At 40.4% G+C, this 21,990-nt stretch overlaps 2 protein-coding genes across 3 annotated transcripts in view; one reads left to right on the top strand and one right to left on the bottom strand.

Annotated features, from left to right (window-relative positions):
* The window catches only part of LOC117396942 (guanine nucleotide exchange factor VAV2), a 157,117-nt gene extending 142,471 nt beyond the window's left edge, over window positions 1-14,646 (bottom strand). Inside the window, exon 1 of one of the 2 annotated variants that reach the window (XM_059005559.1) lies at window positions 13,053-14,646. In XM_059005559.1, coding sequence (XP_058861542.1) covers window positions 13,053-13,256 — 204 coding nt within the window. In that variant the 5' untranslated portion in view covers window positions 13,257-14,646. The remainder of the gene's footprint in view (window positions 1-13,052) is intronic. The other variant, XM_059005560.1, reaches the window with a different exon arrangement.
* Window positions 14,647-19,220: 4,574 nt separating this feature from the next.
* Window positions 19,221-21,770, top strand: LOC117396953 (putative uncharacterized protein BRD3OS). Its single transcript, XM_033995377.3, has one exon. The coding sequence runs from the start codon at window positions 20,151-20,153 to the stop codon at window positions 20,403-20,405; it is 255 nt and encodes an 84-aa protein (XP_033851268.1). The 5' UTR covers window positions 19,221-20,150; the 3' UTR covers window positions 20,406-21,770.
* The last annotated feature ends 220 nt before the right edge of the window (window positions 21,771-21,990 follow it).

The raw sequence follows: 21,990 nt of genomic DNA, 5'->3' as shown, positions 1-21,990 counted from the left end.
CTCATCACATGATGAGTCAAACACTTGACGTGTTCCTGCTCATCTGCTGTGCCTCCTCTCGTGAGATCTTGGAAGCAATTAAAATGGAACGATTGTTTTATTTCAGGTGTTATGTATGCTTTATAAGTTTCAGTCACTTATCAGAGTAATAAACCCTAATATTATACCCTGCTAAACCAACACATCTCCAAAGAGTAGCTCTATGATATAGAAATACCAATAGGATCTGTACCAAGAATTTAACAAGCGGGCTTACTGTTGTCAGTGTTATTTAGACAATGACTAGGTCACAAAGACCAGCTGAATTTAAAACCTAAGGACTGATTCTTGAGCTAGGATTTAAACCCTAGCTCTTCAACCTCTTAGTGTATTTGCTCTTACCAGTGGACCGCACTGCACGTGTTGACGAAAGGACTAATGGATCCCTCAAAGGAGTTCCAAGGTTAAAATAAAGTGAAGGACCATAAATAATGAAGTACTGTAACAGTGTCACGCCTAATAAATGTATAGAGGAAATGCTGCTGCTGCTTACAGTGTGCATTGGGAAGTTACACATGAGTCGTATATCACAGATTCCCCAGCCAGAGACAGCACCTTTCCAAGACAAACCACAGACTTTGATTCCCGACAGCGAACCTAGAAATATCCACCAACCCCCCCACCCCCCACATTTGAGATCACGCTTGGAGTGGTAATATATTATAAATATCCCCTCAGTGCATTAAAATGTCTAAAGCAACTCTGAGACTCTAAATCCCCTTTCTATACAATGTTGCCATCCCTGTCTAATAAAAACAGTACTCCCCATCTCCCACTCTGGGAAAACTGTACAGAACATACTCCAAATGCATAACTATGTAAAACACTACCTCTGCAAACAATCATAGAAATACTATACAATCTGACTACACTATGCCTGAATCACACAGGCAGTTGCAGTCATACATAGCTGCCACTAGGGTACCAGTAATGGTAGCCCTAGTGCTGAAGGACATACGCACAGACACACAGGTGTACATTATTACAATTCAAAAATGCTGAACAAAACACAGTGAGAGAACAGCTAACAAGCAAAAAGGTGGCCAAGCTCGGGCAGTGCACTACTCCCACTAAAAGGGAGGTCTACACCAGGAACCTTCTCCCTGCACAAACTAATATAAACTCTGGTGAGATTAAAATTCCCCTAAATGAATCCCTGCCATACACACACTGTGGTCCTCCTGGCTCACTCTCCTTGGCTATTCACACAGGCATGGACCTTCATGCTGGTAAACAAGAACAAGAACAAAGGTCTGGCTTTCCAGCCCCTTTTTAAAGGCAAGTAATTAGTTCATTCACACCTGGCCACCTGCTGCACATTAAGTTTCAATTAGGCAGTCAGAGAGGTCTACCCTCCCAGCCCTGCCATCCAGCACACACTGTTTTTACAAACTTCAACACATTTTATTTACATCGAAACAAAATAATATTATTATTATTTCAACCCTGCCAGACAGCCATTACAGGGTGTGTCCACAGGCTTCACAATTCCTTAACTGAGCTGAAACAGCCCAATACAGATCCAGTTCATATGGACGAGAAAAGCAGGTGCTTGTTTGCATGACCGGTCACAAGAGGTTCTGTAAGATCCAAGTCTGGGTAGATTTTGGCCACTTCGAAGAGGTGAAGTATTTATTGTATTACAGTAGACACAGTTTAATTTCAATAAAAATGTGGCTTAATTAATAGTATTATTCATTAAAATAAGTTCACACTGGGAATTTGCTTCTTGGCTCAAACAAAATGTTTATTGAATGCGAGTGTCCTGTAAGAAATTCAGTAATGAGTCCTGCCTTTTGGATTAAACAACAATAGATCTAAATTCTGACATTGTTCATTAAAACAGGCCTCTCTCTGGTGTCCCACAGACCCGATTACACTAAAGAGACCAGCATGGACTGTTTTAGATATAGTAGGAGTCTTATTTCTAGAACTACAAAGCTGTGTTAGTACTTAGAGGCACCAATTCCATTAAAATAGCTCCCATTTGCACAATGGAACGGGAAAAAAAACTAGAGAGAAATTATTCAAACAAGTTCTTTTTAGGACATACACTGAGGCTTACTTGTTTTGCAACATTTATAGAGTTTTTTCTATTCTTTTCAATCTTTACCCACCTAGCGTTGGAAAAGTACTTGCCATGTTTTTGTGGTTATTAAGCCATCCCGGAATGTAGCGAGCTGCAAATACATTAACTCACAAGCCCCTCTTTGTTTCTGAAGTAAACCCTCCTGAAAGCAGGAGGGGGGGTGGAGGGGTATTACTCAGTGAAGGTGTTGAGAGTGTCCGATCAATACACAGTATTAAACCAGGCTTTGCAGTTACAAGAGGCAAACTAATTCTGGCATATCACCTTGTTAAAAATAGCCTTCTAGACTTTTAATTAGGATCAAACTGCTTAACTTCCAAAGTACATTCCAATTACTCATCGAGTTCAATTACTGTAACCTAGTAAAGGTCCGTTTTGTAAATGCACGCATATTTAAGGCATGCCGTCTGGAAAAGTTGGATATCTAGTTTGGTTAATCTAACCGTTACGTCACCTCTGAAAACTGTCATCATCATCTTACCATCCACTAGTCCCCTAATTCTTCTACTTTATTTTTCATTCATTTTTCCAGGTAAAATATATTTAAAAGTTAAAACTGCTGCCTTCTTGTATGTTATCACATCATGTCCATCCTTTTCACGAGGTGTTTGGCACAGTTATCTCCAAGGATTTCCAAAACCCCTAATGAAGGTAGCATGCTATTTTAAAGCTCTTGTCTTTACTATAACCCAGGATTGTACTCAGATTGGTTGCCAACATGGAATAAGCATCTCTGATTAGCTGAATCGACTATTGAAATTATATAAACACAAAGTGGGTTGCAATTAACATTAGTAGTATGTGTGACCCAACTACCATCTTAAGATCAACAAGCCCTCAGTTAATGCTGCAATGAATGCTTAGGAGTTAATAGTTCCACAGTTTGCCTATGAATAACATACCACACAGGTTATGCAATACTGTGTGTGTATTTTATAAGACAAAACTGCTGAAACTACAATGGAGACACTGTTCAAATGATAAATTAGGGTCTCTCCACACTACCCAGCCCTGGAGAGCACATCCTCAATGGGCCGAGTTGTTTAATCTACTTGCCCATCAGTTTCTGGCAAGCTCAGTCTCTGTTGCTCACAAAGAACCCCCCTTCACTGACTCTGGCCTTGGGATCCCTGAAGTCCCAGATGCAGCACAAAGCTGAAAACAAACCGATAATTTCTCACAACAACAGCCTATCAGCAGACACCGAAGAAGATAAAATTACTTCAGCTTGAAAGCGTAAATCTCACAAGCTCAACAGCTCATCATCTGGTTAGGCGGTGCAGGAAAAACACACGAGCCTCAGCGTGTCCAAAGTGGTCAGCTGTGAAATCTGGAAGGAATATTGAGAACACAAAGGCCTACAGATAAACAGCAACGAAAGGTGTTTGAATGAGGTAAGCAAAAGAGTCTGAAATATACTTGGTTAAAATGTAGGGCTAAAAAATAACATATGGCTTCTTTAATAGCCTTTGTGTTTTATCTATTTGCTAATGTTGAAAAAGACCTCCAGAATTGGTTTACTAAATTCATACTGTAGCAATGAGATTCCTGTTTTCCCATGGATAAATCATCATTTAAATTGGCAGAAGAAATGACCCCACTGTTTTTAACAAATATTATCTCCCTGGGTAAATATGAGAAAAGTTAGCGTTGTCTCCATCAAAATATTATGGTCACGAAACCAAGTTACCTTTGGATTCTTGTACATAGCAGTGATTGGTTATCTTATCATTGTAGTTCTTTATCTCTATCAAGCACATACTGTATCTCAGTGCTCGGGCAAAGGTGAAAGCTAAATAGGCCATTTCTAAGGGCCATTTTACACAATAAGCAACAATTGCCAGTACACACATTGCCACTCATTGTCATTCCAAGATGGGAGGACCCAAGAACTGGCTAAATAAAAAAAGACCTGAAAAAATGTTTTTTATTTTCCGTGGATTATGCACAGCTTGGAGGGAAATTATAAATGCCAATGCAATAATGGCAGCCCACTTGCTATCTGCCTATACACAGTCAATACCTTCAAAAGCTTTCTACAGTTTTCAATCTTTTGTTTTCTCTCCCCCAATGGGTTTTGAAACTCTCACTGACCTGGGATTTGCACACCCAGCAATTGATACAACATAATCTGCACTTGTTACCAGTACTTTGTGTAGAATTGCTTCACATACTGAAAAGGATTATCACTGGCTTTTCATATTGAATTTGCAAACATGTACAGCAGATTAATTATTTTTTTTATTTAAATGTGTGTGTTTCATATGGTTTTTATATCAATGGTAGATATTTCCTTTAATAAAATATCATGTGAATTGCTTTCATTTTGTTTTCCTTCCAGCGCTATAATGTAAGATTTATTACATACAGCAAACATCTCCTCTTTCTCCATCTCTCAGCACTTCAATCATAACTGCAACGCCACGACAGAAGAGCCTGATGCTCCCGATCAATGCCTTCAGGGGTTCTACAGCACTCCCTGTCTCAACTACCACAAAACTGAACACGTCCCATTTGTATTTCAAGAAGCAGCAACCAGGATCTCAATCACTGAGAAAGATGACCACAATGCCAGAGCTACACAGACTGAGAAATACTGGGGTTAAGAACATCAGGGGCAGCACACTTCAATATTCCATCAGCTGATGTTCTAGGCGGTAGGAATTAAGCAAATCTGGCAAGAGACTCCACGTTTACAGTAAATACACAAGTTTAGTCATGCCATTGTTTAGCTATTTCAGTTCCCCCCCCCACCCCTGAACTTTCATTTCTTGTCCCAGATGTTTTGCTCTGTTTGGGACCAGGATTACACAACTTTACTTTGTCTTGCTTTGCTGTGAAGGAAGGAGGCTTTGTATCTTTGGCTGGGCTGAAGAATTCAGCAGTGCAAGAGTGAGGCAGATCCATTTCAAAATCAGAACCCTTCCTTACCAAAACCAGCTCCCATGCAATATTTCAGTGGCCAGCTGCATGCGATTTACACATTGCAACACCCTGCATTCACTTTGATGGTACACATATATGCATGCGAGCTGAGGTCTACAATGTGTCACTGATCTATTACAGGGCACCCTAAAATGATATAGATTGAAAAATATATTGCAAGTCTGTATTACAGTACATAGCGGTTTATGAGATTCATGTAGACGGTATTTAGATATGCCATGGTTCAGATTATTTAAATCAATGCCCTATAACTGTATGTGACTTACAGTAACAATTCCAATATCCATTTCAATTGCAACTTCAGAGCACAGCATTTATCATCAGACGCACTACAAATTAGGTTTGAAATGAACAGCCAGCTCGCTGTCATGGGCAGGTATTTCTGTTGAATGGAAGGAAAGATTAAGCTCTGCACCAACCCTGGGACACGCATGGATACCCAGTTTCTTTAAACCACTAAAAGCACCTGCCCATCAATCTATTTTTACAGCACATTTAGTATCCATGGCCTATTTCTTCCACTCATTAAAACACAAATATCTACCAGTGACACCCAGGAGACATTAGCAGTAGCCAGCTCATCACATAGCTAGCGACCAGCAGTGATAGTCTGGTGTTCAAGGTAGAAGAAAATGGGTGGACAAACGTTTCGGATTTAGTTTTGTGGATGTCAGTTATGCTGAAATGTCAGTGACGTCACCTTTAAAAACAAATGTTGGTTCTCTGTAATTTGACTAAAAAGGGGGATCCCCCTCTCCTTTACAAAGCAGAACTTAACCCTTTAGCAAATGTTTGCTGCCCCCCCCCCCCCCGATTTCTGTTTCTGATTTCCGTAATTAAAACCACATTGTTACTGTACACCTTACTTCATTGCTTAGAATAAAAATACCGGTATTTTAAACTCTTCCAATTTGCTGTGCAAGAAGGCTAACCATATTAGATTAATGATAACAACATGATTTTTTGCATTGCCACAAGCCGTTTCACTGGATGAATTACAGTGGTTAGACTAAGTCAGCCAATGCTGTATTGTGTTTATTTTGTTACGACACGTCTGGTCATGCTTAATTGGTTTTGCTGTGATAAAACTGAACTGCCAAATTTCTTCGCTAATCAGGGGATTTCTCAACTTCGTACAGGCATGATAAATAATTAAAACCATTAGCCCCTGCTGTATCCGATGGAACAAGAAACATCTGTATTCAGTACAATACAGACCACGCCCTCTCTTATTGATTGAACTTACTCTTCTGTAACACAGGGGGTACAACATCTCTACACATGCTTAATAAGAGCCTACTGTTTTTTTTTTTTTTTTACGGTATTTGCATGCCCTACATAGCCAACAGCCGTGTCATTCAAATACAGTGTTCTAGTACACTAACTCCAGCTCAGGTAAGTGGAAACAGGTACAGTAACATGAATACTGTAAACATCAGATTTAATGACTTCACCCTGTCATCTCTAGGGGTAAAACGTGTTTTATTACAGTATAAAAGATAACAATCAGAGGTAAGCAAGGTAGGTGGGCAGACTCAGCCAAGCCAATCATTTCTTTACACCCAGGAGCTCTACAGCAGAGGTCAGACAGCCCTGCAGGAGTCAGCTTTGAGCTCTCTAGGCAGCTGGTCAGCGGGGTCTGCTCTGGAGCGGTGTGGAGACACAGAACTCTGTATCCCGCAGAAGCACCAGAGCCAATGCAACATTGAAACTCCAACGAAGAACAGCGACTTCACGGAGCCAGGATGCAAACCTGCACTGCCCTGACTGTATGGCTCACCTTGTTTCTTTATTAGTGCGATAACTCAACTCTAGGCTACCAGAGCTTGAAATTACCTGGAAAAAGAGTATTTTCCAGGATTTGTTGATTGGTCCCTGTGGCAAAGTGCCCCGCCCCTGTGTGCATTTGTGTGTTCTGTGTTGTGTATATGCGTGCGTATGTTAATGTTGGTGTATAGATTGGTACACGGGATATAAACGGGTCTGTGTTTCACGTGTGTTTAAAGTGTATAATTATATTTAGGCACGAGGATGGCACATCACTTCACGTGCAGATAAAATGTGTATAATGTGTGGCACGGGGTTGCACGTAATGAATTCACGTGCTGGGATTCAAGTGAGTAATTAATTAGTAATTGAATCCCAGCACAACAGTATATATAGATGCACAGTTTCACTCAGTCGGGGTTGGTGTTCGGTGAGTGGAGAACGGGAGAGAGAGAAGGAGAAAAGAAAGTCTAAAGTAAAGTAATTAGTGTTATCTGCTCACCGTGTTTGTCCGTTTGTCTGTTCACTGTTTAGTCCGTTTTGTTTATATGTTTCTTTTGGCGTCAAGTGCCGTGTCCTGTTTTTTGTACTGTTAAACCCTTTTATTTGTTAAATAAACGCTGAGTGCAGCCATTGCACTCAGCTCCTCATCACCACCGTCTCTGTCTGTGTATTCCTGCTTCCGGTCTGACGCCACCCACTCTGGCCGTCTTTGTGACAGTCCCTGAATGATTAAGTCTGATTTAATGTTAGTATGAATACATAAGCATCAAATCTTATTAAATGCATGACATGCATCATATTGTGATTTAATTGAAATCGATCTTTACAAAAATAAAATACATGTCAGCCTACAGCCTAATATAAATGCCTGTACAACCCTCTTTTCATAGCTCCATTACCTTTCGTTATATTCTCGCTCTCTGACATCGGCCACTCCTGAACCAATCTTTGAGTCGTGCGGGCCTGACTATTGTAGGCAGCTTCACAATGCCTTTCAGGCAGCCTCAATTCTGCTGCTCACATTCTGCTAAATAATCAATCATGTCAGTCAACAAGAACTCCACCTAATTCACAATGCTGTTTAATCAATGCACTCCTCTCGTGCCACTTTATTCCTGATCATAGTTTTATTTACTGTATTTGTTTGATTAAAGAAATAAAAAGGCAGTGTGGTCCAGTGGTTAAAGCCCAGGGCTAGTGACTTGTGTTTACTTTAATTGTACTGAACAGACTGTACTGGTTTACAACCTAACACTTTGCTTACCAATACTGCCTGTGGTGCCGTTGGTGTTCCTCAGCATCTTTTCCCAACACAATCCTGGTGGTTTTTATCTTAATATTCACATACTAGGGGCTTCTGAGTGGCGCATCCAGTAAATGCGCTCCACGTGGAGTGCAGGACGTGCCCTATAGCCTGGAGATCGCTGGTTCGAGCCCAGGTTATGCCATCGCCGATCGTGGCCGGGAGTTCCCAGGGGGCAACGCACAATTTGCTGAGTGCCGCCTGGGTGGGGAGGGCTCAGGTCGGCAGGGTAATCCTCGGTTCACCGCGCACCAGCGACTCCTGTGGCCGATAGGGCGCCTGCGGGTCTGCTGTAGAAGCCACTCAGATCTGTGTTGTCCTCCGGCACTATAGGTCTGGTGGCTTCGCTGTAGACCTGCTGCGTGAAAAAAGACGGCTTGGCAGGACACGTTTCGGAAGACACGTGTGTCTGCCGTCATTTCCCAAGTTGGCACGGGAGGTGCAGTGGTGAACCGGGATAAAAATAATAACTGGGCATTCCAAATTGGGGAGAAAACTGGGGTACAAATCATTGGCGACGACTACATTTATAAAGAAAAATAATAATAAAATATATTTCAAGTCCTTGCCATTAAAAAGTCTGCAGGGCAGACTGTAACATTAGACAAACCTTTGCAACTAAAAAGACAAACACTGACATGGGTACTATCATTACCTAAGACTCACGCTCTGAAACATACTCATTTCAATCCTTGTGTTTGTTAATAAGAAGACTTGCAGCCCAGAACAATCTAACATAAGATTAAAATGTCACTTCTGATGGTGTCATATTGTACTCTGCTTATTACCATCGCCATCCAATCACCCCGTCCCCCTGGCCAAAATGACTTGCATTATTGCCACTGAAATTGTTTGTGAGCCGCTCTTTTGGGTGTAGAAAACCATTATAACAGAGTACAGAGTTTCATCCATAACTAAAAGCAGTTGCGAACACTGAAGACATTGAGAAAGACTAATAGACAAACCACTATTGAGTGTTTGTTATCAAGAACAAAGAAGACATTGAGAAAGGATTTAATTGAAATGTCTGTCACTGAACATTTTAATAGAGTACAGTTTATCATTGTAGACTCTTCTGAACCCAGGAGATGGAGGTATTAACCCAGATACTATAGGAAATTGACAAGGTGCAGCACTAGAAGGGAACTGACTGGGCATCAAAGCTACACATTGGAGTACTATCAGGTGACTGCAATGGGAAAGCATGGGAAGATAATGCCAGAGCTAGTAGTTGTCACAGCAAATAAAACAGCAGGAAGTCAATGAGTAATTTCAGAGGGAATCAAGGCAAGCCTGTGAGACACTGCAAAGGGACAGCACTGTACTATATACAAGGTGTCTAGAAAATCACTTGGCCACATCGCCCTGGAAACCCATGCCCCTAACAATAACCAACAAGACTTGAGGATTACAATCACTCTGAACTAACAGCCTTGGAAATGGGTCAGGTCCTAATGGATATAACGATGCTGGGGGGCCAAAATGGTTTGCTGGCTGCCAATCACACTATCAAGAAGCAAAATGACAATGCAATTAAATTTACTTTGCAAGCCTCATTTGAACATTCATTGATCGATTATCAGTGCATGCTTTCAGTTGTATTTTAAGGCTTTGGTGAACAGTTTGCACATGTTTGCTTCCTGCTTTTAAATAAGAAAGGGATCTAAATGCATTGATTATTACCTGTCCAATATTGGATCAGGAAATTGCTTGCTGTGAGTCTGCTCTATATCCTAACTGCACTCCCTGACTGACACATGCCCTGATCTGTATATATTGGCTGCATAAATTGCTTTACAATCAGTTTAATACGATTACAGGATAGAATCACTTGTCCGCTCCTCCAGCTCTAACTGTAATGGGATACACAAGCTGGATGGTGGGTTTTAGTTGGATTACCCCTTCATGTCAATAATAATATTTACAGATGCTGTGTATTTACCCCTGTGGCTCTAGTCTTTGTCAATGGATGCGACAACTCACCAAAAAGGTTAGTATAAGGCCAACAGCTTAGCCCAATGACACAGGCAGAAAATCCAGACATCAAATGGCACAGATACATTTCTAGTTAACAAAACTAGATGGCATGGGTTATTTGTAAGACTATAAATCTGTGTTTAATAAGTTAACCCTTTTTACAAGCACCTGTTCAAAACAAAAGAACATTTAACTCAGTATCTGACAATGATCTCCACATTTTCTCATTCAATATTACAGCACAGTACAAGAGATCACCATAGATGATGATATCCAATGAAAGAATAAAAAAAAAATAGCAGACACGTCTAATTTTTTTCTTACAAATAAATACTTTTTTACACACTGGTTTGGCTTGGGTAGAGAAAGCATTTTTAAAATGTGTGTTTGCTGAATAATACAAGAGACAAAGGAAAATTGGAAAAGAAACACAGTAGCAAAACGTTACAGTTTCAAACACACAGAATGGTTTATATGTGCCTCCTAAGCCCCTTTCACACAGGCATGCTCTACCTGACCCGGTGTCATGCGGGTCGGTGATGTGATTTCACACTGCTTTTGATAATGCAGGGTTGACCTGGGTGACAGACGCAAGTGCACAATGCACGCATCAATGCCCCGGAAGCAGCTTGTTACAGACGCTTCCATCCAAGCTTCTCTGGATTGAACCGTCGGCTCAAATGTTGATTAGAGCAAATGTTTCTTCATCCCTGCTGCAATCTGGCTCATGGTGTGTCTCAAGCAAACAAAAATATAGCTAAACAGAATAAACAGAAACATTCCTTGTGGAAGCGAAACCTTCACACAGACGTGGCTGTTTGTTATTGTGTCGGCTTACGGCTTATCATGCCTTTTGTCTCGTTAAACCCGGGTCAAAGTGTGTCGACCCACATCCTGACGTGGGTCGCTGGGAGCTGGGTCAACCCGGGTACAATCCAGGTACCTGGTTTGACACTACGTGGGACTGTGACCCGGGTAGCCAGAACCCGGGTCGGGCCCCGGATAAGAGTGCCAGTGTGAAAGGGGTTATTATTATTATTATTTATTTCTTAGCAGACGCCCTTATCCAGGGCGACTTACAATTGTTACAAGATATCATATTATTTTTACATACAATTACCCATTCATACAGTTGGGTTTTTACTGGAGCAATGTAGGTAAAGTACCTTGCTCAAGGGTACAGCAGCAGTGTCCTCACTGGGGATTGAACCCACAACCCTCCGGTCAAGAGTCCAGAGCCCTAACCACTACTCCACACTGCTGACTGGTTCTAGTTTCTGTAACTGACTGTAACCCTTAAATCCCAGCAGAGAACTTGAATCCTTCTCACACAAAGAAGCACCAAGATGTGTCACTGAAACATAAAACAACACAAAGTAAATCTAAATGTAAACAACAAAGAAAAATACAAGTTAAGCTAACACTGCTATGTCATACCCACAGCAACTTGCTCTTTAAGTCTCCGTCTGAAGAAACAAAATAACCTCTGTGAGGCGTTAGCGCTGTTAGCTGTAAAAACAGACTGGTGATTAAGAAAGATTAAAAAAAGCAACCTCAGGGAGTCAGGCGGTGGTTTCTCCCCTGTAAGTACAGGTACAGAAATACAACAGGAACTGTCATCATTCTGGAATGAAGTCAGAATTGAGCAGCACAGACAAAGCTTACTGACTCCCAGGTGTCTGCAACGCATGAGCCACTGGATTCTCAAAACCTAACTAGCTAGGCACTGTTCAATACATGCTTTCAGACTGGGATTTAGCTGTTGGGACAACATTGCTGTGCTTTGACACCAAATCACTTGACACTCAAGAAGATATTTTTAACAGCCTGTCTTGTCCCCTTTCCTAAAGCTGGGAACACCCATAACACAGAGCTCGCTCCATCTCTCAAAATGCAGATGCAAATATTCATCAGGCAAAAGTGTGGTGGCTGAATGGGTTTCCTTTACTTCCCAAGTGCACATTTTGCATCACTGAATTGAATTATTTCTTCTCAGTGAGTCAATTCACATTTTCAGTGACCTGGAAATATTTTAGAATTGACCTTGTTTTATTTGGGGCCAGATAATACACAGAAGCTTAATGAGATTCTCCGAGAAGATAACTATCTATGACCATCTGTGTGTATGTGTGTAACTAGTAGAGATACTGAGAGAGAAAGGGGATGCATGACCTAGTGAGAGCTACATTTTATCTGTACATGTGAGAGAATAAATAACTTAGACTGGCCTTTCCTAAGTGGAAATAAATCTTATTTCTAACCACCCGGAGACACATTACTGGCTGGATATATTTTGTCAAGAGGACCCTTTTAATGGCAGAAACAGTTATAGCATTTTCAAAGACATTAAAATTAAAGCTTTAAAAAGATAAATTTTAAAAGATATGCGAATAATGTGTAAGGACAGTAAAGATAAGAAAATGTAGTCATTGTATTTAAATGTCCTTGACGATTGCATTATAATATCTAATCGAAATTGTGCGTGTTTGAGGCTAATTAACACTCTTATTAACTCAGTCTCATCCTTCCAGGAGATACTGCACTGTACACTGACACAGTGCAGTACATGTTTTACTCCACGTTGCCCCCTACTGGATGTAGAGGACTAACACAGCCTCCCTCCTGTCATGTACCAATTCCCTCTCAAAGCCGTTTTGCAGCCAGTCACTCAGTAGCATGACCTATCATCACGAGTTTCTCACGTTTTTATAAATGTTAGAAGCCAATTCACAGCTCAGTAATAAAGACAGTATTTCTCATCCTGTGCACTTTAATGTACAGTTCGGGTACTTTGTATGTTATTTAAATGCATTCGTTGGAACACAATTGCACATGTTCAGTGCCCAGATTAGGGCAGTCAATACTTCTACAATAATGCCTATTATATACAGCCATTAACCCCTTCATGTTTCTGCTGCCCAAGCTCACCTGTGACATCTGTGGCCTGAAATTGATTTCCTTCAGATCGACAGATCCAGGTGAGAGATTATGGAGCATCTGGCACATGAGGACCCCGTCCCTCAGAGCCTGAGCCAGGTCAAAAACAGCGGCAGAGGGCCACACTACCCGGTGGTTCGGTGGCAGCACTTTGCAATCGATCAGCCATCGACCACACTGTCTCCATTCCTCCATCCTGACGGAAAAAAAGACAGGGAAGAAGCGACACTTCCACCAAAACAAGGACCGACAAGTCGTAGCAGACACGTACTGTGTGGTAGTACACCAGCGTGGATCTCTGCTTAAGTACGTGCAAAAAAACTGTTCAACGCATACAAATTAGAAATCCTTTTTTACAGTTTAGCTGCCGGTTTCCTTTTTCTTTATAAAATCGGAGATTGAAAGTTTGTCCATTAGTTTTGTTTTAATATTCCCTGTGGGGATGTATCTTCTTTTAGCGTGATAACTCTGCTCCACTATTAAAGACCAAAAGTCGCTTTGACATTTTAGTGCCTATGCATTTTAGACCTGTAATTCCAAGTTTGCTTAAAGCTACAATAAAGTACGTTCCTTTACGCATGATCAGTAGCTCAGTATGGTGTGCTCACGAGATTCCTCTCTCCAGTCTCTTCTTTACCTGTTAAAACACATACATAAATAAATGCATCCAGTAACATTTAGCTATAGCGTGCGGGTTAGTTCATTGATCTTTCTCGGTATGCACATCCACATAGCTATGCATACCTCTACTGTTTCTGTTTTAAAACACCTTCCACTTCGTGTTTGTGTTCTTGATCTGGGAAAGAAAAAACTTCAGAAGCTGCTACAAAGACACACTTGTTTGATCGTTTTCCTGTCAAAGGGATACACTGTTTTTTAACCGCACGCATTCAAAAATGTTCCAATTTCCTTTCAAAATGTGTATTTTCAACAAATGTCACAGCAGCGGAGAGCAGGCACCCTTATTCATTTCTTTTCTTTTCTTTCTTGCGGGTCCATGCAGACAGCTCCTGCTTACAACACAGTCAGAGATTTCCACGTACATCCACTTTGAAATTCGTATCCCTTCACGAATGTTGAGAATATTTCAGAAACTACAAAAGGGTCATCTGTTCTCTCTCTATAGAAACGCAGAAATGTTTTCTCGCGTATCGCCCCGTGCAGATCTTTTTGACTACGCTGTGCAGCGCTCCAAACCCACCGCACGAGAAGAAAGAAGAACAAAACGGCCAACAATGTAATCCTCTTCTTCCTCCAGTCCCGACTAAGAGCAACACTGTTGCTAAAAACATTCAAAACAATCTGTATCCAATTCAAAGCCGCTGTTTTGCCGTTGCTACTGGATAGTTTTCGTTCCCTTTTCCCCCTTGCTGTTCTCCGGTTTGCATCGCTTGGTTCAAGTACTACGCTCTTGGCTCAATCGCAGCCTTGCAAGAGCGCGTGCACGCGCGTGTTGGTGGAGAGGAGGGAGGGAGCGGGGCAGTGGGGTTCCGGCCGAGCGCGTTCACGTCAGGGAGCAAAGAGAGGTTTTTTTTGGAGATGGGGTTGCGCTGTGATGACAGACAACAGAGGGTCTAGTCTAGTGCATTGGTTTACCGACAAATGTTGATGAACGTAGTTTAAAGTTGGAGTGCAAACGGTGATGCGTACAGAGAGTTAACTGGCCATGCCCGCAGTGCTCTCGGGAGGGTCTCGGGAGCGCGCAGCTCCACCTACTTGCTTCAGGGAGAGACCCCTGACGGCGAATGACGTGCAGTGTAGCGAGGTTCATAACTCGTAACTTCAGACCTAAACATGAGTACCTTTTGTTTCTTTTGACAATTAAGTCTTCTAGTTTATTCAACGAACGAAAAAAAAAACGTATATATTTAAATAGTATCTAATTTGCAGTAATATTTTATATAGATGCAGTCTAGTCAATCTCAGAGTGACTATACCAGTTTTGTGATTTCTTATTACCAGTACAACATGTACTGTTCAAAGAGATGTTGTTCAAAGAGAGATCTTTGGGGGGGGGGGGACGGGACGACGACAGCACTTAATTGATTGTAAGCGTTTGCTTTCCAATGAAACCAGAAAACCAATCCTGTGTCATCCTACATTCAAATGGGTTTTCAGTTTCAGCTACAAGGATGATGATAACGTTTTAAAGGCATAATGAAATGTGTGATACGGTGCTTCAGAACTGTCAGATTGTATTGGTTGCTATTATTGCCGTGCCATAAGTAATCCTTGTGGTGCTCTTATAACAATGTCTCATAACATTATAGCAGCCTATGTACTTCCATTACTCCATAATACAGGACCGCTCTCAGAGTGGTGAGTGTGTGGAATGGGCTACCTAGTCATCAGTGGGGCAGTGGATGTTTTGGTGTTCCAGGCCAGGCACTGAGGGTGTGCAGAGATGCCCAGGAGATTAGGTGCATGTCAGCTGTGGTGGTCGTGCAGGAATTGTGCAATAAAGGTTAATCGGAAGAGATTCTGCCCATGATTAAATGCGTCCATTTCGCTTTGTATAATAAACTGGAATATGCCTTGGCTTTAACCCTTGATATAGCCAGGATGTGCTTATCACAGGAGAGTAGGAGTGAGTAAACGCTTTGTTCCTTAAATCACAAGTGGGTAAACTCCATTTTCCCCAAATGAGAAGTGGGTAACCTCAGTTTAACCTCATTTACCCTTGACTGCACTACTGCTAGTAATGTTGTTGGCTGAATCACAAAGTTTTGAGATCAGTCAACTACTAGGAACCAGATGTGCAAAGATGGGCGAATGGCCTCCTCTCGTACCTAGGTTTTCTTATGTTATCATGTCTGAAAATACAAAAGTATAGCTATCAGTATCATGAATACATGTAAGATATATGTGTGACTCATGGACAGGTGCCTAAATCATTGGGGGATAATACATTGTGAGCTACTGTCCATTCATACCACAGTATCTCAAAGCGTTTTACATGTCAGTTAAAATAGAAAGAAGTATGCAATATCAAGAAGTAGTAAAAATTACAAAATAATAATAATAATGATAATAATAATAATAATAATAATTTAAATAAAACAATTGAAGAGGACAGGAAATTAATAAGAATGATAAAAAAGCATGATTACTAAAATAAATAAATAAAATAGATAAAAACAATTCTAAGTCAGGTTAAAAAGGCTAAACTATAAAAGTACATCTTTAATCTTGATTTAAAAATATCGACCGAAGCGGCACCTCTATTGAAAGGGGCGACGAGTTCCACAATCTGGGGGCACTATAACTAAATATCCTCACAAGATACTGCCATGACGCCACACTGCAAAAAACATCACTATATTTCACTGTACTTCATCATAAAATATACATGGACAGTTTCAGTGTTCCTAGTTCTGTTACAGAGTACTATGTGGAAAAAACAAGAGTTTGCAGAAAAGCACAATAAACAAAATAAATAAATACATTTTGTAAATGGCTTCCACATGATTTAACGTTTAATACAGCATGTAGTTTGAGAATATACAGGAGGAGGCATTATAGCTTTGGAATAATGCAATACTGAGGGAAAAGGGCTGAAAAGTTTGTTCAGCTGCTGCACATAGGTTGGCATAAGAACCAATTGAGAATATGCAGAAGGGCTATATGAAGAGTTAATTGTTCAATAATACTGTTAGACATCACCAGCAAACATTGCTGTGCTGTTTCTATGATTGATGTTGTTGTATACACACTGTAGCTAAGTAAGCATAGGACAACTGTTTAAATACCTTCTTAAAGCTACAGTGTCTTATTCTACACTAGTATATACTTCCTGTGTCTGTTAATCACATTCTTCCATACTCGCCCCAACTTGTACATTTACCAAAAGCATAGGCGTTAACAGCAAGAAGTTTGATCCTCTTTGCATCACCAAACAGGAATTCTGCTACTAACCTGTGCAGCAGAAAAAGGCAGCATGATAAGCTTCTAAGACAGTGCTTCCCAACCCTGGTCCTGGGGACCCCATGTGTCTGCTGCTTTTCATTCCAGCTGAACTCTCAATTACTTTAGACCCTTAATTGAACTGATAGTTTGTTTAATTAGACCTTTTTAAACAGTTGCAGAGTTCAAGTTACTTACAAAATGTTATAGCTAACTTGAATTCTGCAACTGTTTAAGAGCTGAAAACAAGTAAAAAGGTCTAATTCAGCAAATGATCAGTTCAGTTAAGGGGCGAGTTGAGTAATTGAGAGCTCAGTTAGAATGAAAACCAGCAGACACAGGGGGTCCCCAGGACCAGGGCTGGGAACCACTGCTCTAAAGCACTACAAACGAATGTTCAGTGTCTTTTAGATTTGAAACATGCTGAGATTGTACTCTTTTACACATACATGCTTTGATTTCATACGTGTCACTGTTTCACATCACTATACTCTCAGCATGTTAAGGTTTCTTATCATGGCATGATTTTCTGTATAATATTGTGTGCAAGTGCGCCATCTAGTGGTGATATAACATAATTGTAAAAATATGACCTATCTTTATACCACAGTCCAGTAATTTGATTATGAATGATTGGGTGAAAACAGTCATTATTTAGAAAAAAGCCCTATAGGTAAAAATGTACATACTTATTAAATAAACCAGATCAATTATATTTACTATTTATTATATTCTTCGCATGTATTGAACCTTGAACCAAACTTTTACAGCAGGTTCATTTTTTATCACTTGCAACAGGTGAACATAGTACAGCATTATTCACAGATAAAAAGTGATAGTAGAAATGATTTCTCGTTGTGTCACATTATGGTTACAGAAACCTTTGGAAGCATTACTATACCAGTGCCTGCATTCTCCTGTTGCTATTTGCATTATCATCGTGTGTGTCTATCATGTAGTCTAATAAGGGTGCGTACTCCAGTTATTGTTTCATATATTGCAGTCCAAGTACTACATATATTACAAAGGGTTTATGCTTATTCTAAACCACGTCAACTAGTATTGTATCTGTCACTCAGTCTGACACTCCTAAATGTTTTCACAGGGAAGTACTTTAGTCTGAAGAATCAAACACAGCAGTCGTTTCTGTTTAGCATGCATGCAGATATTTACCCATAATGTCCTTTCCAAGAAGGCTTTTGTAGACATCTGAGTGTCATGCAAAATACACATGGGGATTTCTACCTACCCCAACTATGCAATTTGGGTTATTAGTAGATATTAGAGAAGAGAAATGAAGGCAGAGGAGGTTTGGGGTATGTTAGGCAACCAGAAGCTCTGGATTGTTTTAATGATTTCTAATGCGATAAAACTCAGCATGTATTGGTTACAGAATCTGAAAACCTGAGGAATTTGATTATCCTTTATTATGGGGCACTCACGTTTCAAGGAAAAGTACAGATTCCTAATTGGGCATGCCTTTATTGTCTGGATATGATCATTAAAACTCATTTTAAATGCAAAAAAATATGATCATTGATAACACGCGTTTTATAATTTTCTCAGATTTTTAAAGTGGACTGCAATCTAAATAGATACATAGGAAAGTGTAGTAAATCACATATTTGAAGCCTTGGTTAGCACTCCTTTAACATCCTTTCTCTTCTGCAAAAGATGCACTGGGATATTGAATAAGTAAGAGCCCAGAATGTGTCTGTTGGTAACTGCATCACTAATGGAAGGGTTTATAAGGGAAGTAGGATTATTAATGAGAAGCACCATTAAAGCTACTGCTGTTTTCATGCCCTGAGGTTAGCAGAAACGAACTGGTAACTTACTGCATGGGGTTGGGGGGGTTAGTGTGTTGTCAGAACCATGTGCAATACATAAGGTGGTAACACTTTATTTGCAGCTGACACAACTGCATTCATAACACCATCACAAAGTTAGCATTAAACAGTGCATAAATAATGCTGTTAACTAACATGTAGAATGCACACTTACCGTGTTGGGAGAATTATATATTATACTATGCATGTACAGGCCTCTACTGTATTTCATTATAAACTAAAACGCCAGTTGTAATAAAATTACCCTTTTCAGTTTCGTCTCCTTCCTTTCACTGCCATATGCACGTCAACTCTTCGAATTGAGATTTTCTGTGCGTTCTAATGTTGTTTGACTGTTCGGATTCAGCTGTAGTAGGAATCCTACGTACTTGGCCATGTTTCATAGGGACTCCTTTCAACGGTAGGACAACACGGTTGCTAATGACAGCAGCAGCAGCGAATTACTGGGTGTCGATGCAGTTCAGTTAAAGTTGTGTTATTAAATTAAATAGGTTCTTTATGAAAACTTCAAAATTGGATATTTGAAACACGGACATAATTTCCATCAAACATGGAGATAACTTGACAGAAACAACTTGGGTAACAAATCACTCCGTTTATGATGAAAACCAAGCAGATGAAACGGCCCATACTTGATATCCTCTCTGTATAACCCCCGTCGCAATGGAGGGACATGTCGTTTTGCTTGGGAAATAATATTAAATTTAAAAGGGTTCACATTTTATTGAGAAGACCATGCAAAGTAGTTTTGTCACACTAGAACAAGGCTGCACGGTATGCACACCCAGCGAACTCCCTGGTTTAGCGAATGCCAGAGTCCATTTTTGCGTACTTACATTCATAACCAAGGCAATGACTCGCTTTGATTCAACATTCTCTGCTGCGCAGGTGATGCCAAGGTCATGAGAGACAACACTGCTGAAAAAAAAAGTCCGTGTTGTTAAACATTAGCCTACTGTTCGAAAATATACGGATTAAGAGGAGTTACTGTAATTTTGTCATATGGGCTACAGTAAAGAATACTTGTCAACCACAGTCAGAAAGATGGAGTCCTCAGCCAAAACATGGAGAGTGGTCAAGGCTGTACTGGTAAATAATTAAGAGAATCAGTGAGAGAAAAAAAATATGAAAAAGGGATTGCACTGTGAAGGGGATTTGTACAATAGCAAGCCATGTAACGAAAAGGCAAATGTCTTTTTTTGAACAAAATAAGAGTGCTAGGGCACTGCGCTTCACATAGCTTGCACCAAGCATGGTTCAGTTCCTACTGTGTAATTATATTTTGGTACCTTGAATTGAGGACAGTACAGAAGCCCTGTGATACACTCCGTGAACAATGAGTGGACGCGTCCCATTAGCAGAGAAGGCTCTTTCAGAGGGGTTCGCCAGACTCCGGTACCGGGACACTTCGCTGCTCATTTGGCAGCAGCAGCAACAGGATCTGGAGAAGTCTCCCCCGAGCAGCTACCTGAGCCGCAGTCAGAGTGTCTGGTACTCCCAGTTCGGAAACCAGGCTATCTTAGTGAGGGACAAAACTAAACTGGAGAGCCACAGGGACACGGGACAGTCCAGGATTTGCTCAGTAATGTAAAAAAAAAAAAAAAAAACATGCAGGAGGAACGACGTTTTGCAATACAAAATAATCTTTAGAATTACTGTGCTGTACAGGTGACGGAAGTAACACTTCTATATCTTAATAGCAGTTTCACCCATTGCAGGTTTTTTTTTTTTTTTTCACGAGCTTGATTAGCCACAGTGTATAGGTGACAAGCTCAGGTGTGTCTTATTAAACCAGGGCTAGATCAAACTGCTATGCAATGGGAGCCTTATTTCCATCCCCGGCTGTGCTGTGTTTCCAAAGTCCTGACCCTTGTGGCGTATACTGGGACATTACTGTATATTATATTATCACCAGCAATAAGACAGAAAACTTAAAACCAGGACTTTTGAAACACCCTTTACAATATGTCATACAAGCTGTTTCTCGGCTCATATAAGTTTGGTGGTCTCAGCCTGGTCCCCAGTGATTATTACAGTATTGCATCACACAATTCAGAATGGGTACTTTCTGCTTGCGAGAGGCAGAATGGCAAGGGGTGTTCCAGTCAGAGCTCATAGCACCTGACTGAAGCTTGTGCCATTGAACACCTCCATGAACTAAATTCACAAAAAGCACATATAGTCTAGTGACTTTCTAACCACCCTGTATTTTGATTGTTTAGACAATCTAAATGAAATAAGACATGCATTCTGCCAGAAGAGTATTTGATCATACATTCAGTTTGTTGGACGTAGCAACGTGTTGCGCGTCTTATCGTTGAACGGCTGTCTGTATGTAAAGTTCATTTGCAGCATTATTGGTGGTTTCTTTTACTATAGCTTTTTATGCTGTACTAAAAAAAAATCATGCCAGTGGAATGCAACGCATGTATCGAAGTATTATTGTAGCTCAGCTGTAACTGTGTGATTCACCCAGACTTCAGACTGTACATGAGGTGTAATTGAATTGAAAATGTATACTACTGGTACTTACAATGTTCAAATTAAAACTGGAGGGCGTTAGACCTTTAACAGCTGGTTGCACAGACCCTGACTAGCACATTTTAGACTACCCTTCTGGATTACTTCATACAGATTACTTATAGATTACTACATACAGGCCCTCCTTTATATGTACAAATGCAAGCATGTGATAAACATTTTCTTTGTCAGTTTTAATAATGAAGCATATGTGTGTTCAAATATCCTTTCAAATATACTGTTTTAGATTTGTTTCTCGTATTAGTGTATTGACTTCTGCTTAAATAAATGTTTTTTTGAAGGTTAAATGTATCTTCGTAGTTTATTGTACTTGTACAGTTGGCATTTTGTGAGGTGCAGAATAAGGCAAGGTGTTCTAGTGTGATTTGGTTTACCTGGTTTCACATTGGGGACCTGCAGCTTTTTGAATGTGTAAATGGACACCCACAGGGCTTTTCCTAATGACCAACCTCAACTAAATCATTCACAGTGATTTCATAAAATTAATATTGCTAAGCTTTTTTTTATTATTATTTATACAGTGTTGTTGAATGTGTGTTCTCATATGCAAGTCATCATGGGTAAATGCTTATAGTGCAGTACAGGCCTTCCTTGTAAAAGTATGCAGACAAGGTATACCTGAACAGAAAGAGAAA

Source organism: Acipenser ruthenus, chromosome 31 (assembly GCF_902713425.1).
Source record: "Acipenser ruthenus chromosome 31, fAciRut3.2 maternal haplotype, whole genome shotgun sequence".
NCBI lineage: Eukaryota > Metazoa > Chordata > Actinopteri > Acipenseriformes > Acipenseridae > Acipenser > Acipenser ruthenus.
Note: the sequence above shows the minus strand (reverse complement) of the source record. Positions and strands in the feature narration are given on the sequence as shown.

What these genes read in the sequence shown, in the direction of transcription:
- LOC117396953 (XM_033995377.3), top strand. Translation starts at nt 20,151, where the DNA reads ATGAGTGGACGCGTCCCATTAGCAGAGAAGGCTCTTTCAGAGGGGTTC.